The sequence below is a fragment of the Electrophorus electricus genome, chromosome 22 (assembly GCF_013358815.1).
Source record: "Electrophorus electricus isolate fEleEle1 chromosome 22, fEleEle1.pri, whole genome shotgun sequence".
Taxonomy (NCBI): domain Eukaryota; kingdom Metazoa; phylum Chordata; class Actinopteri; order Gymnotiformes; family Gymnotidae; genus Electrophorus; species Electrophorus electricus.
The window spans coordinates 8,959,222-8,983,872 of NC_049556.1; the positions used below are offsets into that span (position 1 = coordinate 8,959,222).

At 46.6% G+C, this 24,651-nt stretch overlaps 3 protein-coding genes across 4 annotated transcripts in view; all 3 read right to left on the bottom strand.

Annotated features, from left to right (window-relative positions):
* Positions 1–1,473: 1,473 nt before the first annotated feature.
* On the bottom strand, positions 1,474–3,783 carry LOC113570375 (zinc finger and SCAN domain-containing protein 12-like). 2 transcript variants are annotated; one of them, XM_035521746.1, is made up of 3 exons: positions 3,376–3,783; positions 2,017–2,851; positions 1,474–1,649 (listed from the first exon to the last, which is right to left on the bottom strand). In XM_035521746.1, exons 2-3 carry the CDS (start codon positions 2,835–2,837, stop codon positions 1,646–1,648), a joined length of 825 nt encoding a protein of 274 aa, XP_035377639.1. In that variant the 5' UTR covers positions 2,838–2,851; positions 3,376–3,783; the 3' UTR covers positions 1,474–1,645. The 2 variants fall into 2 exon arrangements, with proteins under 2 accessions (XP_035377639.1, XP_035377640.1); XM_035521747.1 differs by having other exon boundaries at positions 2,009–2,851.
* Positions 3,784–4,816: 1,033 nt separating this feature from the next.
* On the bottom strand, positions 4,817–11,785 carry LOC118240587. Its single transcript, XM_035521488.1, has 2 exons — positions 9,583–11,785; positions 4,817–9,485 (listed from the first exon to the last, which is right to left on the bottom strand). The coding sequence occupies exon 1, from the start codon at positions 11,299–11,301 to the stop codon at positions 10,228–10,230; it is 1,074 nt and encodes a 357-aa protein (XP_035377381.1). The 5' UTR covers positions 11,302–11,785; the 3' UTR covers positions 4,817–9,485; positions 9,583–10,227.
* A 120-nt stretch (positions 11,786–11,905) lies between these two features.
* vdra (vitamin D receptor a) overlaps positions 11,906–24,651 on the bottom strand; it is a 48,374-nt gene continuing 35,628 nt past the window's right edge. The window contains exons 5-10 of the mRNA XM_026998627.2: positions 21,271–21,455; positions 20,939–21,038; positions 20,119–20,299; positions 17,598–17,749; positions 12,570–12,686; positions 11,906–12,288 (exon numbers count right to left, since the gene is read on the bottom strand). Coding sequence (XP_026854428.2) covers positions 12,035–12,288; positions 12,570–12,686; positions 17,598–17,749; positions 20,119–20,299; positions 20,939–21,038; positions 21,271–21,455 — 989 coding nt within the window. The 3' untranslated portion in view covers positions 11,906–12,034. The remainder of the gene's footprint in view (positions 12,289–12,569; positions 12,687–17,597; positions 17,750–20,118; positions 20,300–20,938; positions 21,039–21,270; positions 21,456–24,651) is intronic.

Genomic DNA, 24,651 nt, shown 5'->3' on the forward strand with positions numbered 1-24,651 from the left:
GTACAGCCCAAAAACCCAATCAATACAACACGGTTTTGTAATTCATTGTATAGGACCGATGAATAACGCCTTGATCACATTCAGTGAAATTCAGCGACACCCATATAACAGGATGACAGTTGACTGAGCGAGTTGACTGAATTAGTACATGCAGCCTGACCATTTTTGCGAAGCCACACTGAAAAAGCAGTTCACCAAAGTAAAGATACATTTTCTAGTCGAACCCTTTAAGGCAAAGGCCTGTTTCCCTCGTGGATCTGAAATAATTTTTTTTTCCTACTTAGCCGGTGTCACTAAAAGTATATCAAGGGAGAGGCCAAAAAGTAATAAAGGTTAATAAAATGGTTTATCCGCCTGCCTGTGTGGTTTTAGTTGTATAATAACACTGTTGTAGAATAGCGTTAATCAATTAATGAAATTAAACATAGAATGATATATTACATTACCTCTTAACACCTGCTCCAAAAATGACTGTTCGCAGAACAATAAGGTAGAAGACTATGAAGTATAAGTTCCTCTAACATATCTACTGGGACAGGACTCTTGCTTGCGAGCATAACTGCGCAGTGTGTGGTGTTTCATAAGGGCAAACAGAGTGGGGACTCGATGTTGAAGAACAGCCCGGGACAAAAACAAACAAACAAAAAAAAAGGTTTAGAACAAGGTCTGCGTTCAAAGCTTTTTGTGTAGTGCAGTGCCACAAATTAACATGAACATGAAGGTTATCAAGGAATTGCTGCATACGACTGTGGTGTAAAGTCGTGCTACCAGCAGGCTGAGTGGTACGTTTCGGTCCCATCATCTCATCCCAGTACTGTGTCTTTGCCGCTCCTCTCCAAAAGGTCTCCAGAGTGAGAACATATTCCGTATAAACCATTCCTAAACTGTGGAATTCTCTCCCACGACACATAGCAGCTGAAAACATATTTTAACCTTAGCGTTTCTCTAGTTTTATCTCGTGTTATTTGACATTGTTTTTTAATTTTTTTTAGGTTTATTCTATTTTATTCCTCTGTCTGTTTTACTCATTTTGTTATGCCATCTTTGGTATTTAATGTTTACCATTTTAAAAAACTGTTTACATTTGGGAATTCTGTATTTTTTGTTTATCATTGCTTTTTTCTCAATTTCCTATATTTCTTTTTTTGCTTTTCTCCCTGTGAAGTACTTTTAGACACCTCTGTATGAAAAGTAATATTTAAATGTAAATTTTAAAATAGGCTTTCTAAACAGAACAGTTGCTTATATAACTACGATTCCAAAAATATATGACTAAATTACAATTTCTTTTGCATTACAAATATTTCAGTAATTACCCAAATATCTCCTTGAAGATCTTTCTCCTTTTTCACTTGCTCTACCTACTAAACATGGCAATGTTTATCCTGTCTTCACTTATGTAAATCAGAAACGAGACAGGCTGCTGAGGACAGCTGCATCAGACGTCATGTATCTGAGAGCGACTGACAGATGAACCAATATAATTAGGAAATTTATTCAAAGTCCTCTTCCAGTTGGCAGAGGGATATGCAATCAGTGAAGAATGTCACTGGCTTTGGCAGCCTAGCAGACGCGAGTCTCTGTATCTGGATATTCCCGCTAGATACAATAGTCAATAGGTTCCAGATATATTGCATATTCATAATCACCTGGGGAAACAGAACAATACATTCATGACATTAAAAAAAATCCCCAACAAAAAGGGTTGTAGGAGAAAAAAAAAATCAAACACTTCAGTTAATGAGCACCATAAAGGAACTCTCCCAAGTGTTCAAACTAGGGACAAAGGACAGTCTGGGGTGTTATATTAGGGACTGTAAAAACAGCCAGTAAATTCATATCCGTATCACAGTATTATTGGCACTTTAGTTAGTTTCAAGGCTAGCAAAATCATTAAAGCAGTGTGCTGGTCAACACTGACACTACTCTGTTTATTCTGTTCTGGAATGCTACTACTGTTCTACACACTCCAAGCAACATGCCACCGCATCACCGGCAGGTTACGTACGGACTTACAAGATGACCTCAATATCGTAAGCAATCTTCTGGATCTTTGGGGCTGGTCTGTGCGTCACTTCATGTACATCCACCTCTCTGCTCTCGTGAACCTCAGGGACTCCCGAATGGCCGTGTCTGTCACTCCTAGCAGAGTAAAGGTCACTGTCCGGGTGGTGGGGTTCGCGCTTGTGCTTCTTTTTTCTCATTTTCCTGGGCGTCGTCTGCCGTGCCGGCGTGGCCTCCACCGCGGGCTTGGTCTCGGGAAGCAGCTGCAGCCGCAGGAGCATATGAGGGTCTATCAGCGGCTCCACGTCGTGCTGCCGCAGGACGCGGATGATGCCGCCGATGTTGCCCAGCTGGTGCTCCTGGCAGAAGAGCACGCCGCAGACACTGCAGCGGTACATCTCTTCCTTGTCGTGGATGAGCTGGTGGCGCTTCAGGTTGTGGTGCGTGGTGAAGGCGCGCTCACAGCGGTTGCACGGGAACGGGCGCTCGCCCGTGTGCACGCGCTGGTGCTCCGTGTGGTGGCTGCGACTCAGGAAGCGCTTGCCGCAGACGGCGCACGGGAACGGCCGGTCGCGGTCATGGAACTGCACGTGTTTGGCCAGCTGGGCCAGGGAGAAGAACGACTCGCCGCACACGCTGCACACGTACTCGCCGTTCCCGTTAAAGAGATGCGGCGACAGCAGCAGGGGCCGCACCGCCGGCTTCAGCGGCACTGCGAAGGGACCCGCGTCGCCAGGGGCGACAACGGATGCCACGGCTTCGTGTGCTACTACCTCAGCCTCACCATCTGAGGAACTTTTTACCTCCATCAACTCGGTCTCCAACTTGGACATCTTTGATAGAGATACTGAAAAGACAAAGAACCAAAGTGATGGGAGTTTAGATGTGTAAGCATCTATTTGACTGTTCATGCAACACTGAAATACACCTCCGCCTTTAAATAAGCAACTGTCTAAATCCAAAGACAACGCTTTATTTTTAATGGCTACATAAAGGAATTATGGAGACGTAATATAAGATTTTGTGCTCATCACATGGATATAGTGTCCCTAAACAAGTGATGTGACTTCTCTCCGATAGTAAGGGAATAAACACAAAGCAAGTGACGGACCAAAACGTGTCCTTTCTGCACTTTTTGCCTTCAGAAGGCAACTATCCTAAGCTATTAGCTACAGAGTGACATTTTGTTCTCGTTTTATAACTTTTCCCCTGCTTTTTATTTTTAAAAACCCGAGCGGCCTAACCTGTCGATTCTAGCCATTGTTTTCCGCGTTAAGATATCACTAGCGACATTTCAAAAATTATAATAATCGACTATTCGCCGCCTGTGCAATAACCACGTGTACAAACGCAACAAAAACAAATCCTTACCTCTTAAAACGGTTCGCGTATCTGGAGTTACTTACAGCGACGACTCCCCGAAGTGAGCAGAACACAGTGAATTCTTTAAACCGGTCTCGGTTTATCTAGTATGTATGATCTTACAAACTGCGCGTTTGTCCTGCTTTTAACAGGGGTGCTAACCTAGCTGGCTACCACCCGCGACATATTTGCCATCCGGCCAGCAGGAAAACAAACTTTCCCGCGGCTCACTTCTTTAGCTTATATGCTTAAGAAGCTACGGGACGGGAAACATTGTTTGTAAAAAAATAAATAAATATTTGCAGCGACACCCAGAGTTACAACAAGAAAGAATCCACTATTATGTCCTGTGACTTCACTTAAAAAAATCTATTTTTGGGGAAACCCCCCCTCCCAACGAAACCATCACCCTCACGCCACTCGCACCTTCTGTGCTCGACCACTTCCGGATCTCAGAGGGCGCGTCTTATTTACGGGGCTTGTGAAGCGGGTTTGACATATAATGTAATATAAACATATTATGGGCTTCGTCTTAAAGTTCATAATACAATTAGACATCTGCAAACAAGTGTGCACTAATAGGAATTAGAATTTGACTATTCAAAATGAGTTAAGGATATTTGCATTTACAATCTTGCTACTAAGAACGGCAGTTCAATATATCTACAATTACACTTGGACGAAGCAAAATATATTTTTAAATACCTTCACTGAAGTATAAAGTAGGCTATGATTATAAAGATGGCACATTAATTTCCATCTGAAGCATAGTAGAAATGTAGACAAGGTCGGAGCTAGCAGTGTTTTAAGAAGCTATCTCTGTTTTTTGACGCAGTATGTACCTGTTCACTTATTTGAATGTCTAGACACTGAAAAGAGGTGGTTCTCAGCCATACCGTTCGAAAATTAATACACGGGCTTTTAACTAATATCTTAGGTGGTAAATGGTTATTACCCCTCCAAAGTACTAACTAGTCCGTGAGCTTTTACAGCCAAAATAATTTATTTGGTCATGGTTAAACATAAAGCCTAATAAACTACACACCGTAAACAGAAATGTGTTTGTGTCCCTAAATTTGAGGCTTTATTGTAGCTTTATTGTAGGCGAATGCTTTACCTTGTTCAACATACGATAATAATCAGATTTCAGCACTCTCAAAAATGTTTAAAAACCTTTGTTATTGGTGTTTAGTAGTAACATGCGTCGCTTGTCAAGTACGCCAACACATCTGGCAAACCCCAAGGACGATGTCGCTGTGTGCCGTTCCAGTCTACACGGCCTCTTGGTGCAAAACACGGCCTTACTTCAAAACTAAACGCTGCAATTTGACTTTCCTTAACATGTGGCACATCAGCAGATTATTCCGACATCTAAATTTATTTCTCACTTGAAGCCATGAGCTGCTGCAGTCCATAGTTCCTCCACACAATAAAATCCACACCTGTAGCATCACTATATACAGCTGTTTATTTTCTCCAAAACATTTCATTTACTACATACAACGCACAAAATAAATGTAATGGAGCGACTTTTGGGAAGATAGGAGAGACATCAACACAAAATAGACAAATATTAGGGAAATATGGCAATACTACTTGGTTAGAGCATGGAAATCCTTACAGTGTTAAGCCTAGGCCTAGCAGTCTAAGCCAATATGGTACTTGAAGTGAGACTGATATGAGTGTTTTAGCTTTATTTGGAGTATCAAATACACAAGTGCTTATCTTGGGATTACAAAGGTACAGGAAATGAGATAGCATGTGTGCATGTATGCCAGTTAGGTCTGCAGCTGTGAGAAAGTTTGTGGACCCTTTGGAATAAAAAATAACTTGTGAAACAATCATTATCTAAATCATAATCTCTTATTTAATAAAACCTGTAATTATGCCATAACTGTTGAGAAGTTGTTTACACAGTCACGGTTACTGATGGAAAACGTACATGAGCCGTTGTGTTCAAAGCCTGCTTCAACCTCTTACTGACAAAACTTTTTTGTTTGCTTTTTGTAGCTGGTGACCAGTCCTACGAGGCTCTACACTACTTTTCACAGTTTATTTCTTGTATGTGCTGCTCAAGTAGTCTTAATAGATTTCAGGTCTCGACTGTCATGCTCTTTTGTGGATTTACAATACTGGACCTCTTCCCGCATGTTTAAGGAGGTTTTGCTGCCGCTACACAGCATTTTGTTTTCTCCACATACACTAAAACCATTACACTTCTTTCCATGTGCACAAACTGTGGCAAATTATTTTCGGAGTGCTATGTAACTTATCAGCAGGCAAACTCTGAAGAGGGCAGTGACACTAGAAAAAGCAGTGATTTCTTCCATGAGCCCCATTCCTTCAGTGCTTGTGGCAGAATGGTGAACGCAGACAGTGCAGAAGATAACTGCTGATCCTCGGCCGTCGCCCCGGGGTTCAATACTTGGTCAAGAATTCAACAGAAGGCTTTTACACAGATCTTTATACATGTCTCTTTGTAGAGAAAGCAGCAAGGACAGAGAATTCCTTGTGATGAGCAGATAACAAGAATTGCAAAGGTTTGTATTACTGCATATGGTGTGTCAGAGCTACACTTGACCTGAGTGGAACTCGTGACACCATTATCCTAGAGGGTCACATACGTTTCCTATTAATAAGCTCTCACTGTGTAAACCACTTGATAGGTATGGCAACATATGTTTATATGGTTTTTAAAACTCAGATTAAAAAACCTGACCATATTGCAGGAGCCATTGATGCAGAAATGACAGTAATTCCAATGGGTTCACAAACATTTTTCACAACTATATTTTGGAAAGCCATGAAAGGTCCACTAAAATCCACAACACCCACCACTGGCTTGGGGAGAACTGAGTGTTCAGGTATTCCACTCAACTTGGCTGAGCAATTCAAAAAAGGCTGCTCGTTTTGAGTTCCTGCTGATCAGTACAGTGCCACCAGAGTTAGGTTAGATCCAGGCTCTCAGCCATGTATATTCTAGAACTCCATGCACATTAGGTCCATATTATTTCAGTGGGGCAGTAGGCATGAATCTGGTGGTTGTGAGTAGGTTCTACAGATGCTAATGTAGAACGTTAAGGGGAAACCCTGGACATCCAGAGCTCCAGCCAAGCAGCCTCAGACAGAATGTAACTGGGTCAGCCTCAGCACAATGAAGGACTGATCTGAAAACCCGCTTCTGTAAAAGCATGATGGTAACTAATCTTTATCCACTTTTTAAAAAAGGTTTGTACACGACCACATTATGAAAAATGCTACAATAGTGATACAAAAATATATGTTGCTTTCTGTCTTTGTATGTTTTTTCTTAGCCTGAGACACAAATTTCATGATTAAAATCTATGCGCATTTAGTCTTCATATTGCATATTTATCTGCTCTTTGCTGGATGAATACAGTTCATAATTCTTTTAATGCCAACATAAGCATGACAATTCCATTTAATAATAAGAAAATTCACCATGCTAATCTTTTACCTGAGAGAATGCACACGCAACTGAACAGTATAGAGCATGTTCTGTACCATACAGACCTAAAGCATATCGTTTTGAATAAAAGGTTAAAAGTAATGACTGAGAGGAAGGCAGCTGACTCCAGGACTTTCTCTCCACCTTTCTGTCTGAGACAAGTGTGTGGATCTAGAGCTTCCCCTCATGTGCTTTCCTCACGTTTGGCTTTGGACCATCCTTTCAGTCTGTATTCTCTGGGCTCCAAAACCAGAATGACGAAATCTAGAGTCAACCACACCCACAGAACTCACAGCCACCCCTTTGCTTGCACTCTGGAACCATTGGTTGGGAGTTCTGTAGCTCAAGTAGCATTGACTCTAGATTGACTCTGTCCAGCTAAGGAGTGCAGGCTAATAAATGAATGTTTGGCAGAACCACTTGGCCTGCACACTTCTGCACTGAAACCAGCAGCTTAAAACTTCAACACTCTCCCAAAATAAGGCTTTGGGTTTTAGGCACACAGAGGTATTGTAACTGAGCTAGCATGTGGATGGATGATTGAATTGAGCAAATGCTGACCATTGGCCCCGGAGGTCAGTCTGTTGCATATTCAATCTGACAAAAGCTAATAATAATAATACAATTCCTATGATGAATGAGAGTATAGATCCATAAAAATTAGCATGTTACAAGCAAGACTGCTGGTAGATTGTGTGTATGACTGTGTGTGTGTGTGTGTGTGTGTGTGTGTAAACCAGTAAGTGAGGAGGTAGCAGAAGAGGTTTTAAGCAGCAAGGAAGCCTTCAGACAGGAACCCAGCAATGCTGGAACATTGAAAGGCAAAGCAGGAGTGAGTAATGAAGATAAGTCAGAGTTTGGTATACGCGAGGCTTGAGTCCATGACAAGTTTGCAACCTTTTTTCCTGCGACAGTTTTGTTCTTTTTGCTTTGCATAAGTGAAAAATAAGGCTGCTGTGTGGAACAGGGTGTAAGGAGAGAGAAAGATAAAGACAGAGCCGCAGAGGAGCGTGCAGCAAAAGATTCACGAGCTCCGATACCTTTCAACACTTTCATATGCTGCAAACGATGGCTCACCAAAAGCTACAGTGCGGAAACACCATAAACACTACAAAAAATGCAGCCAACCGCTCAGAAACTGCACAACACATTGTAACACCTCAATAGCAGAAAGACAACACTTGTAAATCGACTTCTCTTATCAAGCTTGAGTAGCACAGTCTCGATTTAGTCAGCTTGGTCGTCAAAGGCTCTGGCTGTTGGCAGCAGTGCAAGCTAATACTGACGGAAAGTAGTGTTCAGGTCGGAGAAACGTCTTACCAAGCAGACGGGGCCTTGACATTCCTGCAGCAAGCAGCTGCAGCACTGTTCACATGGCCACGCTACACGTAGCATGGAAAGGAACCGGATTGCGCCCCGAAGCAAGAGACAGAGTCCTCTGAACTCCAGGCTTATTATACAGGTAACTGAGGTAAACAGTCCAGCATTTGAAAGAGAAGGGAATAAATAAGAGAAAGAATTTATGTGTGTGTGTGTGTGTGGAAAAACAAAACAAAACAAACAAACACAATCACATACTAAATGTGTGCAAACTGGAGAGGTAGTTCATTTTGGTTGACAACGGCACCTGTCTGTGTGTGTCTTACACAGTCAGCTTTCAGAGTCATCCAAGACTCTTCTTGGCTAAAAATAAAATAAAAATGTTAAAAATCACCACCAATCAGCATAAAAGCCCAGGCCCAACATACACATCAAACACTACCTAGACGCAACTCAGTTCAGGATCTCAATTTTGTCTGTTGTGCCTGACCTGATGAGGACTCTAGAGCTCCATACAGTCTAGATTTCTGCAGGGTTTTTCCTGACCTGGGTTTATAGCCCACGTCCAAGTCATTAGCACTACGTCCTAGTAACTACCCAACAGTGTACAGTCATAAGCGGAGCAAGCCTGCAACGTTCTCCTCTGCCATGTGCTTTCAGAGGGCAGGTTCCTGACGAGTGCACAGCAAAAACGAACAGCTGTGCTGAAATCCCAAAGCCAGACCTTCCTTTAACTGCTCTGCTGCTAGACCCACCTCACGCCTACAGCTTCATCCACAGTCTGGAGATCACCTGGATACAAAGACCAGCACGTCCACACAAGCAATAAACTCTTTTCTCAAGCTTATGACCATTCCAAAAGGAAAAATGCATGAAAGCTCAACCCAAAGAAACTCTAAATACTGACCATACTGAAACAAAACAAAAGGAAAAATAGTAGGGGGTGGGGGGTATCATTGTTGGAGACCCTGTTCCACACCTTTCTGTACCAGGGGGAACAGGGTCCAAGCCGGGGGGGCCGTGACACCTGAACTCTTCCCTGCTGAATCCATGGTGGAGACAGTCCCCATAAATGTTTGTGTGTGTGTACCCATGTGTGCGTGCGTGTTTGTATGTATGCATGCGTGAGTTTTAGGTCTTCCCTTGTGAGATCTGAGTTCCTGCGAGTAAACCGGTGGCATCAAGTTGGCTGTTTGAGACGAGCTGAGTTCTGTAAGGCGATGGAGGCAGTGATGCCGGCCTGGGTCTGAAGAAGGTGAGGAGCATTGTTTGTTGAGAAAACCGCCTTCTCTGTGTATCCGTCTCACTGCGCTGGATGAAGCTTATACTACTAGAAATAACCCAGAAGAAGCAGATCGTAGTAAACTGTACACAGTACTTGTAGGTTAATTCAACTGTCCACTAGGTGGTGCTGCCAGTCCACGTACGGTGAAGTAGAGCCAGGCAAGTCACAGAGAGAGCAAGCGAGCAGCAAGGTCCTTCTCTTCCGTCCATAGCAGAGTCCCTCTCTGAACCGCGTATGAGAGGGTGACCACCTGACGACGACTGAGCAGGACACGCCGGCTCCTTCCAGCCTTCCCGCAAACGGCCATTAGCCGAGGGCTCCGCGATCCCTCCGCGTCCCCGTGGAGCGGTTCCCTTCCAAACATGGATTTTGCACAGCAGCAAGAGTCTGGTTTGAGATGTCTGATTGATTTGCAGCGAAGAGTGCGACGGAGAAAAAAAAAAAAAAAAGCTCCTGATGTGGACATCTGGAATATCCAAAGCCATTCAAAACTAAACCAAAGTAATAAAAATAAAAACAGTAAAAGTAATATTGAATGATGAATTTGCACCTAACATCATGGAGATTATTAAAGCTTATTAGCTTATTACGTCACCTCAAGGAAAGAGACCAAACCATAGCATATATTTGCATATTTGTGTTAAGCTCTTCTGAAATGATGATTATCTTAGTACTTGCCTATGCTTTTTGTTTTTCCACTAGACTTAATATGCACAGAAATGTTAAAAGTGGTCTTATTTACAGCGTACGACCACAAGAGAGCAGCAGAAAACTGTAAACTGCTTTATCAACTTCCTGCCCCAAGCTTACGAATTATGAATCTCTTGTGAATCTCTCCTAATAGTACATGATTCCCTATGTATACCCTAATTAAAAATGCTAACAGAGCAAATGTGCTCAGATTCAAAAACATGACTGATATTGGCAAGTAAACAATCCCATCTCTTAAGATTTTGGAGGGATGTGCTGACGCTGCTTGTGATGTAATATGCCAGGCCTGCCAGGTGTCGTGATGTAATACGCCAGGCCAGCCAGGTGTCGTGATGTAATAGGCCAGGCCTGCCAGGTGTCGTGATGTAATACGCCAGGCCTGCCAGGTGTCGTGATGTAATAGGCCAGGCCTGCCAGGTGTCGTGATGTAATAGGCCAGGCCGGCCAGGTGTCGTGATGTAATACGCCAGGCCTGCCAGGTGTCATAATGTAATACGCCAGGCCTGCCAGGTGTCGTGATGTAATATGCCAGGCCTGCCAGGTGTCGTGATGTAATAGGCCAGGCCTGCCAGGTGTCGTGATGTAATATGCCAGGCCTGCCAGGTGTCGTGATGTAATAGGCCAGGCCTGCCAGGTGTCGTGATGTAATATGCCAGGCCGGCCAGGTGTCGTGATGTAATATGCCAGGCCGGCCAGGTGTCGTGATGTAATATGCCAGGCCGGCCAGGTGTCGTGATGTAATACGCCAGGCCTGCCAGGTGTCGTGATGTAATACGCCAGGCCTGCCAGGTGTCGTGATGTAATAGGCCAGGCCTGCCAGGTGTCGTGATGTAATAGGCCAGGCCTGCCAGGTGTCGTGATGTAATATGCCAGGCCTTCCAGGTGTCTTGATGTAATACGCCAGGCCGGCCAGGTGTCGTGATGTAATACGCCAGACCTGCCAGGTGTCATAATGTAATACGCCAGACCTCCCAGGTGTAGGCAAGCTAATCAGTTTCATTCTGATGATGGGAAGTGGCAGCTTTAGAACACTTTGGCACTTCCGTACGGAATAGCATGGACAGTCCAGAGTTGGATATGAAAACCCAACGTCTTCTCCGACATACACACTGTAAACTGCAGCAGACAGAAAGTTGTTAGCAGACGTCATTAGAACCAAACCATTAGAATCAGTGTTATTAGGATTCGTTTTGGGATTCCGTCACATTGTTGTATGCCTGCTCTCTTGTGGTCATTAAATATCCTACCTATACAGACTTCAAAACCAGAGATCCCCTTATACTTCATCCAGTATGTGTGCGTGTCTACTAGTGTCCTTTTCTTTCATATACACATAAACCCACATCTGTACACATCACTCCATATACACACCCACACCCACACATACACTAGAATCAAAGGAGCCTGCTAATCCGATTTTAAATCCTAACAGCCAGTCATCCAGCCATATGCTTGTTTAGCAGAAACCATCTCTCTTAAAATTAGATATTAGCTTATATTTATAGTTCAATTATATATATTTATAGATACATTCTTTTAAACATTCCCTTTAGCTGAGAAAAGGAACTTCCAAAACCCTGTCCAAAAGCCCTACCCATAAATCACCTCTCCCTCCACACACACACACACACACACACACACACACACACACACACACACACACACACACACACACACCCACAGAGCCACCCGCCCGTGCAACCCTTCCCCCCACACAGTAATCAGTAATCAACCATCCAGCCATCCCCCGACACGCCCGTGCCCCGCGACGGCCCTTGGCTTCTCGGCCTCCTCCCGTGCTCCTTGGGAGGCAGAGCGGCTCCCGTGCTCGTCACTGCGGCGATGGGGCTGGGAGGGGCCAAGGGCCGGCCCCTCCCCTGGCGCTAGGACACCTCGCTGCCGAACACTTCGAGCACGAGCGGTGTGAGCTGCAGGCTGTGCTCGGGCTTGAAGGAGAGCGAGCGGTACTGCTTGGAGTGCTCCTCATTCAGGCTGCGCAGGTCGGCCAGCTTCTGGATCATCTTGGCATAGAGCAGCCGCCCGCCGGGGTGGTGGATGCGGATGTACGCCTGCAGCGTCTCACACAGGCGGTCTTGCAGCGTCTCGATGCGCGCATGGTCTTGCACGCTGGGGCGGTCTGCAGGGAAGTGACAGTGGGGAAGCGGTGTGGGGAGAGTGGGGAGACAGAAAGGAGACAGAGAGGAGCGTGGGGTGGTTGGCAGAGAGACAAAAAAAAAGTGAGACTTCAAATCCTTCTGCACAAACCAAATACATTAAAAACATTTTATTCTTGTGATTCTGTGGTGTGTAACTATTTCCACATAAACAAACATCAATTAAACACACACACACATTCTCTCTCTCTCTTCGACACACACACACACACACACACACACACACACACACACACACACACACCTGGAGACAGGAGGCAGATGGCCATGAGCAGCACATGTTCCTCTTCATGCAGGTTGAGCTTTTTCAGCCCCACCTGAAACTTCACCAGTGGTTCCAGCAGCTCCAGAGTGTGGCCAGCTGTGGTGAGGAGAGATGCTTATACATGACTCACTCAGAGTGTGCAAGTATGTCTGTCTGTCTGTGGGTGTGTGTGTGTGTGTGTGTGTGTGTGTGTGTGTGTGTGTGTGTGTGTGTGTGTGTGTGTGTGTGTTTGTGCCCGAGTGTTAAGTTTCAGCAATGTAACCTTATATTTTCGTCATGGAACAATTCAAACAGTAACAGTGTGTTTCATTACAGTACATTAAAACAGTAGAACAGGAGAATGATATGAAAATTGTTACTAACATCCAAAAGAACAAAAATCTCCAAAATCGGTTAATACAATTTTATATTTTCAAAAATTAAACAATTGTTGTAGTTTAGTACTTATTTAACATTTATAGACATTCAGTGCTTTTGCTGTCATGTGTCTTTCTCCCTGTCACCCTCGGTGACGTCTGTAATGCAGTATTTGAAGTGTGGAGTGTTTACGGCTCCGCCTCACCCTCGGTGACGTGTGTAATGCAGTATTTGAAGTGTGGAGTGTTTACGGTTCCGCCTCACCCTCGGTGACGTGTGTAATGCAGTATTTGAAGTGTGGAGTGTTTACGGCTCCGCCTCACCCTCGGTGACGTGTGTAATGCAGTATTTGAAGTGTGGAGTGTTTACGGCTCCGCCTCACCCTCGGTGACGTGTGTAATGCAGTATTTGAAGTGTGGAGTGTTTACGGCTCCGCCTCACCCTCGGTGACGTGTGTAATGCAGTATTTGAAGTGTGGAGTGTTTACGGCTCCACCTCAGCTTTGGTGAAGTGTGGAGTGTTTACGGCTCCGCCTCACCCTCGGTGACGTCTGTAATGCAGTATTTGAAGTGTGGAGTGTTTAAGGCTCCGCCTCACCCTCGGTGACGTCTGTAATGCAGTATTTGAAGTTTGGAGTGTTTACGGCTCCGCCTCACCTTTGGTGAAGTGTGGAGTGTTTAGGGCTCCGCCTCACCCTCGGTGACGTGTGTAATGCAGTATTTGAAGTGTGGAGTGTTTATGGCTCCGCCTCACCCTCGGTGTCGTCTGTAATGCAGTATTTGAAGTGTGGTGTTTACGGCTCCGCCTCACCCTCGGTGTCGTCTGTAATGCAGTATTTGAAGTGTGGTGTTTACGGCTCCGCCTCACCCTCGGTAACGTCTGTAATGCAGTATTTGAAGTGTGGAGTGTTTACGGCTCCGCCTCACCCTCGGTGTCGTCTGTAATGCAGTATTTGAAGTGTGTTTACGGCTCCGCCTCACCCTCGGTGTCGTCTGTAATGCAGTATTTGAAGTGTGGTGTTTACGGCTCCGCCTCACCCTCGGTGACGTGTGTAATGCAGTATTTGAAGTGTGGAGTGTTTACGGCTCCGCCTCAGCTTTGGTGAAGTGTGGAGTGTTTACGGCTCCGCCTCACCCTCGGTGACGTGTGTAATGCAGTATTTGAAGTGTGGAGTGTTTATGGCTCCGCCTCACCCTCGGTGTCGTCTGTAATGCAGTATTTGAAGTGTGGAGTGTTTACGGCTCCGCCTCACCCTCGGTGACGTGTGTAATGCAGTATTTGAAGTGTGGAGTGTTTACGGCTCCGCCTCAGCTTTGGTGAAGTGTGGAGTGTTTACGGCTCCGCCTCACCCTCGGTGACGTCTGTAATGCAGTATTTGAAGTGTGGAGTGTTTACGGCTCCGCCTCACCCTCGGTGACGTCTGTAATGCAGTATTTGAAGTTTGGAGTGTTTACGGCTCCGCCTCACCTTTGGTGAAGTGTGGAGTGTTTATGGCTCCGCCTCACCCTCGGTGACGTGTGTAATGCAGTATTTGAAGTGTGGAGTGTTTATGGCTCCGCCTCACCCTCGGTGTCGTCTGTAATGCAGTATTTGAAGTGTGGTGTTTACGGCTCCGCCTCACCCTCGGTAACGTCTGTAATGCAGTATTTGAAGTGTGGAGTGTTTACGGCTCCGCCTCACCCTCGGTGTCGTCTGTAATGCAGTATTTGAAGTGTGGTGTTTACGGCTCCGCCTCACCCTCGGTGTCGTCTGTAATGCAGTATTTGAAGTGTGGTGTTTACGGCTCCGCCTCACCCTCGGTGACATTTGTAATGCAGTATTTGAAGTGTGGAGTGTTTACGGCTCCGCCTCACCCTCGGTGACGTGTGTAATGCAGTATTTGAAGTGTGGAGTGTTTACGGCTCCGCCTCACCCTCGGTGACGTGTGTAATGCAGTATTTGAAGTGTGGAGTGTTTACGGCTCCGCCTAACCCTCGGTGACGTCTGTAATGCAGTATTTGAAGTGTGGAGTGTTTACGGCTCCGCCTCACCCTCGGTGACGTGTGTAATGCAGTATTTGAAGTGTGGAGTGTTTACGGCTCCGCCTCACCCTCGGTGTCGTCTGTAATGCAGTATTTGAAGTGTGGTGTTTACGGCTCCGCCTCACCCTCGGTGACGTGTGTAATGCAGTATTTGAAGTGTGGAGTGTTTACGGCTCCGCCTCACCCTCGGTGACGTGTGTAATGCAGTATTTGAAGTGTGGAGTGTTTACGGCTCCACCTCACCTTTGGTGAAGTGTGGAGTGTTTAGGGCTCCGCCTCACCCTCGGTGACGTGTGTAATGCAGTATTTGAAGTGTGGAGTGTTTATGGCTCCGCCTCACCCTCGGTGTCGTCTGTAATGCAGTATTTGAAGTGTGGAGTGTTTACGGCTCCGCCTCACCCTCGGTGACGTGTGTAATGCAGTATTTGAAGTGTGGAGTGTTTACGGCTCCGCCTCAGCTTTGGTGAAGTGTGGAGTGTTTACGGCTCCGCCTCACCCTCGGTGACGTCTGTAATGCAGTATTTGAAGTGTGGAGTGTTTACGGCTCCGCCTCACCCTCGGTGACGTCTGTAATGCAGTATTTGAAGTTTGGAGTGTTTACGGCTCCGCCTCACCTTTGGTGAAGTGTGGAGTGTTTATGGCTCCGCCTCACCCTCGGTGACGTGTGTAATGCAGTATTTGAAGTGTGGTGTTTACGGCTCCGCCTCACCCTCGGTAACGTCTGTAATGCAGTATTTGAAGTGTGGAGTGTTTACGGCTCCGCCTCACCCTCGGTGTCGTCTGTAATGCAGTATTTGAAGTGTGGTGTTTACGGCTCCGCCTCACCCTCGGTGTCGTCTGTAATGCAGTATTTGAAGTGTGGAGTGTTTACGGCTCCGCCTCACCCTCGGTGACGTGTGTAATGCAGTATTTGAAGTGTGGAGTGTTTACGGCTCCGCCTCACCCTCGGTGACGTCTGTAATGCAGTATTTAAAGTGTGGAGTGTTTACGGCTCCGCCTCACCCTCGGTGACGTCTGTAATGCAGTATTTGAAGTGTGGAGTGTTTACGGCTCCGCCTAACCCTCGGTGACGTCTGTAATGCAGTATTTGAAGTGTGGAGTGTTTACGGCTCCGCCTCACCCTCGGTGACGTCTGTAATGCAGTATTTGAAGTGTGGAGTGTTTACGGCTCCGCCTCACCCTCGGTGACGTTTGTAATGCAGTATTTGAAGTGTGGAGTGTTTACGGCTCCGCCTCACCCTCGGTGACGTGTGTAATGCAGTATTTGAAGTGTGGAGTGTTTACGGCTCCGCCTCACCCTCGGTGACGTTTGTAATGCAGTATTTGAAGTGTGGAGTGTTTACGGCTCCGCCTCACCCTCGGTGCCGTGTGTAATGCAGTATTTGAAGTGTGGAGTGTTTACGGCTCCGCCTCACCCTCGGTGACGTGTGTAATGCAGTATTTGAAGTGTGGAGTGTTTACGGCTCCGCCTCACCCTCGGTGACGTGTGTAATGCAGTATTTGAAGTGTGGAGTGTTTACGGCTCCGCCTCAGCTTTGGTGAAGTGTGGAGTGTTTACGGCTCCGCCTCACCCTCGTTGACGTGTGTAATGCAGTATTTGAAGTGTGGAGTGTTTACGGCTCCACCTCACCTTTGGTGAAGTGTGGAGTGTTTAGGGCTCCGCCTCACCCTCGGTGACGTGTGTAATGCAGTATTTGAAGTGTGGAGTGTTTACGGCTCCGCCTCACCCTCGGTGACATGTGTAATGCAGTATTTGAAGTGTGGAGTGTTTACGGCTCCGCCTCACCCTCGGTGACGTCTGTAATGCAGTATTTGAAGTGTGGAGTGTTTACGGCTCCGCCTCACCCTCGGTGACGTCTGTAATGCAGTATTTGAAGTGTGGAGTGTTTACGGCTCCGCCTCACCCTCGGTGACGTTTGTAATGCAGTATTTGAAGTGTGGAGTGTTTACGGCTCCGCCTCACCCTCGGTGACGTGTGTAATGCAGTATTTGAAGTGTGGAGTGTTTACGGCTCCGCCTCACCCTCGGTGACGTTTGTAATGCAGTATTTGAAGTGTGGAGTGTTTACGGCTCCGCCTCACCCTCGGTGCCGTGTGTAATGCAGTATTTGAAGTGTGGAGTGTTTACGGCTCCGCCTCAGCTTTGGTGAAGTGTGGAGTGTTTACGGCTCCGCCTCACCCTCGGTGACGTGTGTAATGCAGTATTTGAAGTGTGGAGTGTTTACGGCTCCACCTCACCTTTGGTGAAGTGTGGAGTGTTTAGGGCTCCGCCTCACCCTCGGTGACGTGTGTAATGCAGTATTTGAAGTGTGGAGTGTTTATGGCTCCGCCTCACCCTCGGTGACATGTGTAATGCAGTATTTGAAGTGTGGAGTGTTTACGGCTCTGCCTCACCCTCGGTGACGTTTGTAATGCAGTATTTGAAGTGTGGAGTGTTTACGGCTCCGCCTCACCCTTGGTGACGTCTGTAATGCAGTATTTGAAGTGTGGAGTGTTTACGGCTCCGCCTCACCCTCGGTGACATGTGTAATGCAGTATTTGAAGTGTGGAGTGTTTACGGCTCTGCCTCACCCTCGGTGACGTTTGTAATGCAGTATTTGAAGTGTGGAGTGTTTACGGCTCCGCCTCACCCTTGGTGACGTCTGTAATGCAGTATTTGAAGTCTGGCCCTCCGCAGCTCCAGGTCATGTCCTCCAGGCTGAAGGACTGGTTGGAGCGAAGCATGATGATCTCTATGGCGCTGGACTTCAACAGAGCTATCTGATCTTCAGCAGTCAGTTCCCTGAGAGAGAGAGAAATGCATTTGCAATACACTGCCAGAAAAGGTCAAGTGTTGACAAGTTGTGGAGTGCATGTAAAAGACGCCTGCCGCACCAAACATCCTACAGCACTCTGCTGGGAATGAGTAAGGAATGCAGCAGAACAACAGCCAACAGCAGAACAGCAGGCCTGACGTCGGCCGCGAAAAAAAACAAACACCTTCACTTGTAAAAATTGAAGCGAGAGCTCAGTTGAGTTTCACTTACCACTCTCACCTTTTTACCGTTACCGGCCAGGAAATCTTGGACACGGTCACTGCCCTCTGCCATCCACAAATATCCAACCAATATGTCTAGTGAGAGTCTGATCTCGAGAATTTCTAACATGATTGCCACTACTTTTATGTACGGACGGAACAAATACGCCTGGAGTGCAAAGCTGGGGGTAGGAACACCAGACACAGCTCGGGGATCTGCTCTTAGTGCCGTCAATAAATCGGCTTCCTCCGCGCGCGACTTTACCTTATCAAGTTTAAACTCCTCCGCCGTGTTCATTACTGCAAGACTAAACTGGCAAACATCTACAACAGGGTAGATGAATTTTGTGATCGCCATCACACTGCTATAAAGCACATCATACGCAGATGTCTTGGATCAAATTTCTGGCTTAGAATTACAAGCCGTATATCAGAGGCATTTCTGTTAAAAACAACGGGAAGTTTTGAGTTTACTATATTCGGGCTGATTGATCCTCAGAATCCAAACAGGATTTAAGAAGCCACTGCCCTTTCTTTCACTTTGTTGGGAGAAGGAGGATATTGCTTAATTGGAAAATCACCCCACCCTCCGTTGGCCTCACGACGGCTCTGTGAGCTCAAGCTGGAGAAGATTACATTTTCCTCTAAACAATCATCTGGAAAATGTTAGAAAACATATAACACTGTATTTTGAAAACCTAAAGGACCTCGGTATCATGTAACACTATCATTCTGTTACCCGCATTTCACTACATCAACTATTGTCTGACCTTCATACTGGAGCAGTTGACCAGCTGTATTTAAGTGTTATTATATAGGGTTTGGGGTTTTTTGGTTGTTGGTATTATTTTCTTATATTCTGTGTTTACATATATGTCACTTTGAAAGATTTTGGGAACAATTCAGTTTCGCCTGCGGTAAATCAGATCACAGAGCCGATAAAAGTACCATTCAGGGAGAAGAGAGCTCTGAAATCTCAACATGCACTACTGTCTTATGGCAAGTGCAGAACTAACCCTACCCCTACCCCTATTACACAGAACCAATTATAGAGAAGCAGGCAGGTGTGTGTGTGTGTGTGTGTATTTGTGTGGAATGGCTACAGTGTGTGAGAGAATGTGTATTTGAGTTTAAGTGTGTGCACCTGTGCCCGTGTTCTTTTGAACATTAATAAATGTCTCGGAAATGAATGTGCTTTTACGTTATTTTTAAAGGCTTGCGGATGTTGACAAGCGAGCTGTTGTGTGTGTGCAAGTGCAAGCGTGTGTGATCGTGGGGGGTGCTTTACGTCAATCTTGTTTTTATCTCCACGGGAACAGGATGTACGGAACCTTCTATGGTTACCCAGACAACTGGACAGTTCGACAACAACACATTCACACACACATGCACAGATATCCTTTTTTTTTCGAATGATACTTGATTTCTATAACTTTGGAGTTCATTTGAATTTTTAGATTCGTCATTTTAAGGTGGAAGAAGGAGTACAAACAGACACTCTGTCCTGTTCTGTCCAGTTTATAACCCACCATGATCCGAAACAAGCCAGCTCATACCAGTCACACAAACACGCCAATAAAACACAACCTGCCTCTTTTTTGCACGCGCACAGACACACACTCGCGCACACACATACTCAGTACTGTTTAAAAGTTTTGAATGGTTACAACAGTTTGGACTCAACATTCTCAATCATAACATAGCCATGTTGTTGCTGATGCATGTAGACTGATGTTGAATGTGGAATGATTTGAATATAATGCCAGCACTGTGTGACTTCACAGGGGACCAGACTATTATTGAGCTGTACAGCACTGTGAATGATGTTATATTACAATATTATTAATATCCAGAATGCCTTGTATTTGGAATCTGGAGACTTTACTATACATACTATATATACACTACACATACATCTAAATATATGTTTAGGTTTATATTAGTTCTATAGACACTGTATATCTTATTAGTGGGGAAAAAACAGTCAGTGCTGAGTAAAACATGACGAGCAAACTTAAACCTTTGTGTTACACGCAGACAGACGAAAACAACGGAGCACATGTGAAGAACAGTGAGACAGAGCCCCTCCACACTCACACACCCACCCGCAGTCCACTCGCACACCCACACCCAACCTGAAACCGGGGATCATCTTGGCAAAGCCGATGACCTTCTGGATGCTGTAGCTGACGAGGTCAGCAAGGTGGGGCAGCATGGAGAGGCGCGAGCCGTCGCCCTCGCTGGACTCCGGGCTGCCCGAACCCTCCTGGTACATCGACAGCAGGCTGCTGAAGTTCAGCTTGGCGTCTACGGACTCTGCACACAGACACAGAAACATAAATGAGAAGGCAATGGTATTATTAGTTTCCTTCGATTGTAATTGGCTTAATGAAGCAATAATGGGGTCTTCTTCATGCACCAATATCAGCCTAGATTACCTTTACCAGGAAATGCAGGTATTGCATTTATTCAGTGAGTGAAAGGAACAAGTGTTTAGAAGCAGAATAAAATAAACAACATTTACAAGATGAGGACTAGTGGCCAAGAACATGTAAGCAAAATCTGATGACAACTGCAAGGCCACTGGCCCACTGCAATGATCTACTGTCAAGAGGAACAGAATAAACCTAGTCTTTGGGGAATGGAGACAGAATGTATCTCCAAAAATAGGGCTTTTTTCCTGCTGTGTGTGTGTGTGTGTGTGTGTGTGTGTGTGTGTGTGTAAAAGAGACAGAGAGAGAGAGAGAGAGAGAGAGAGAGAGAGAGAGAAAGCATGGCCTTTTCTGTTTTTTCCAGCTTCTGTTCTCTAGTTTCCTGACATTTCTAAATGCAATGCAGGGTTCACCACTTATGAATAAAGCAGCTTAAACTCCTCAGTCTTTTCCATGCTGGTTGTGTGTGTGTGTGTTGAGGGGCCACGTGCAGAGAGAGAGAGTGAGTGAGTGAGTGGGCTACCTGGTGAGTGGTTGAAGTAGTCTGAAGATGCATCTGAGAGGGAGTGAAGTGAGGCTGCCCGACTGGCGCTGCGCGTGACTGGACCCTCCCTTACTGGAGGCTACACACACACAAACACACACACAAACACACACACACACACACACACACACACACATAAGTGCTTCGTAACAACCAGCACTGCTTCTCCACAACCTGTAACAATCTGGGCCCCTGCTCAATCACCGTCGCTCGGCCTCGTGTGTGTGTGCACTTGCGCTAAGCGCGGCACCTCCTCCCTCTCAAGCTAAAGGGTAAAAGAGTGGCCGGCCGGCGCCAGGCGCGCCACTGACTCGGAAGCGGACGAAGTCGGAGTAGGAGTCGTCGTAGGTCTTATGGTGCGCCTCCACCAGCGTGCTGATGATCTGTGCCTGCTCCTCGCTCAGGCGGGGCTTCTGCGCCTCCCGCGCTGCCTCCTCCTCCTTCCGCTTCAGGATCAGCTCCTTCTTCCTCTGCACCTCCTCATCTGTCAGAATGACTGCAAACAAGAAAAAAAGAAAAAAGAAAAAAAGAGATATTGTGAAAATATAGGTAGGCAAAAAACAGACAGAGAGGATGGAGTTCCTCATATCTGGACAGTTCCCTCTGGTGATGCATCCAACTGGAGATTTAAGTCTAAACTCTTCCGCCACTTCATATGAAGTAGCCAAAGACACTGCAGTGTGCGTGTGTATGTAGTTTGACTTTCTATCCTATAAAAACAAAACACCAAGGAAAACATGCTGATATAAAGCTGACACAGCTGGAGGTCGACAGTCCATGTTCACTCAGTCCACCTTGTTATTATGAGCAAATTACGCCGAACGGCAAATTTCTTGCCCAACCTTCAACCAAGTATCAAATTAGTGGTCGTATTTAGTCAAATAACACTGCTTCAGCTGGGATCCTGCTTTTTTGTGTGGCCAACAAGGCCTTTAATCAGCATTGCGTATTAGCTGTGGTCTTGCTGAATGAGTGTGAGGCAGTGGGCGGATGGGGGGAGCGGAACCAGGTCCGGTGGGGAAGCGGCAGGGCTGGCCGGCGCCGTGGGTGGGCGGCAGACGTCGCCCAGCGCGGGGAGACTGGTGCGGTCTGCCAAGTGTCACACAGAGACGCCATGATGAGCCTGTGCCATGCAGAGAGCAAGAGGAGCACGCACGCGCGCGCGCGCGTGTGTGTGTGTGTGTGTATGTGTCTCCTCAGCAGAGGTCTGGCACTGAATGAACTAGAACTAATCCCACACAACATGCTCATTCATTACTTGCCATTATCTGCAAGAACTTCACAGAATATTAGCGCTAATCCTACGTTGCTCATTCATGCGCACGCGCGCGCACAGCGTGCGTTTCGGACGCCTCCTCTAGGGTTTCGGAGTAGAGCTACTAAAATCGGCCCTTTGGGACAACCTGGAAAGAAACCCGTTGGACCGGATCAAAGGTAAAAACTCAAGAATTCAGTTCTGGAGGCATTACACACAGATATGATTTCTGTCCGTCGCAGCTCCTCCTGTAGCCATGATGACTGCTGGAGAACACCGCAGGGATGCAGAGAGACCGTCACCGCGGCCGACGACGTGTCTTGCCGCCGCTGTAAGCTCCTCACTGCATCCTTCCCACACTCTGTTTAGACGGCATGTCAAACAGACATACAATACGGCAGAGCATGTGCATTCCTTTGAAACCAAAGTTTGGGTTGTTTTCCAAAGCAAGACTAATGTGAAGCACCGCGCTTCTACGACGGCCCTGCGGCTTTTTGTTTTTTGTGGTCACCTCTTCTCTGACTGACAGAATTTGAAGAGTAAACAGCGGCTGTGGTGCTGCAGGCAATGGCGGACATATCGAATGTACCGTGTGTTTGCATGTTTAAGCGAACTAATTTGTGACTGCAAAACCTAAACACGTCCGGGAGCTCCTGTGAGAGCGGGTTCGAGCCCACTTCCTCCTTCTCAGGCACGCACAAGCCACTCCGGTGCCAACACCTCCCTCTGGCGGGGAGCTTTCACTCTGCTAAATGTGTCTGCACGAGTGCGCGTGCATGTGCGATAGGCGCAAGCCAGGACCGCGGGACGTTTCCACATCTAAAACCAAACAAAAGCACTATATTTGCCCCAGACGGGTGTACGTCTAACGCGTCTGCCGTGTGTCCTGGCCCAACTAAGGCTGTCGCCTTTTAATAAGGTGATCTGAAATCAGCCACCTGCAGCTGCCCAACATGCATATCTCATTGTTTCGGAGAAGGAGAAGGAAAGGTCTGGTTCGGGTAGTCTCGGGCGAGCTCGTGCAGAGCAGCATGGTGAGAACCTCAGACTAGGCAGTGATGATCTGCTGAGCAGGTGCTGACAGCAGGGTGAAAGCTGAGGGAAGCCCTAGCAGAAGCGTTGGTGAACACGCACGCCAGCCCGATTTGTATGTGTGGACGTGGCGGGCACAGCACTCGGACTTGCGGAGGCAGGACTCGGGATGGGGCGAGTGAGAACATTCCATTATTATTCATGAAGATGGAACTGCTGATATCATAAACCTCTGAAGCTACTACAAATGACCACATAGCAATTATGCGACAACAAAGTAGCACACAGTCCAGGGCAAAACCAAGCAGAGGAGGCTTGTTATTTGTATATTGAATATGCATATATCCAAATATGTATTTAAATTACATACATTTAAAACACACAGTATTCTCTGGAAGAGTAACAGTGGATACCTGTAGCTGTGTACCGGTTAGGTGTTTTGTGAGTCCTGTTCTTATCTGACTGTCCCAACAACAGAGAACAAAAACCAAAAAGCATGTGGCTCAGGAAACGAATCAATTAGGGTTGAATCAGACAACAATCTCACAAAGGCATTCCCACCCCAGAGCCATAATCCACGAGATCTCTCACTCCAGTTTGGAATGCTATGCTCACAACACTGCGTACAGCTCCCCTTCTGAGGTTCTGTTCAGCTTTGGAAAGTTCTGGACATCCCCCACCCTGCCCCCAGTGTGACGTCACCACGACGTGCGGGGCACCGACCTTGCACCTCCACAGCGCTAGGCTCTCACCCCTGACCCTGTGCCCCGGGGCTCCTGACAGAGAGTGGATCAGCCTCATCCTGAAGGGAAGCTTGAGGGCTGGGTGGCTGGGTGGGGGATTGATTTACATGCGGAGCTGCTTGTGAGCTCCACAGCCGCACCCCCCCCCCCCCCTCCAGCCTGTGGTCAGTCTATTGTGCAACCAGGCTGAGGAAACAAAGCCGCCTTTGCGTGCTTTTCTCCGGCTTGCTTGCGCGCTCCGTTCCTGAGGCATGGTTTGGGTTGCGTTCCAAAGCTGCGGAGCAGTTTGTTTTACACTGACTGGACTCCCTACACCAGAACTCAATGGAAGCTGAACAGACTGCATTCAGAAGTTAAGCAGTCCGTGGGAGGGGCCAACAACAGAAAGGCATCCATAAGGCACATGATGTCATCCCCTTTTGTTCTTTCTCACTCATGTCTGCAAATCGGATCAATGCTCTCATCTGAGCTCTGGGATGGTTGTGTGTAAAATCTAGAAGCCTTTGATTTGCATTCGATCTTTGCCTCAGAATGTAACCGGTCGAGGATCAAATCTATTGCACAATGAACTAAATTTAAACCTAAAAGAAAAGCATATTCTAAAAATGACGATTCAGTTTTTTTCGTATTCCAGTGCTCACAATTTGCATGGAAAATGGAAA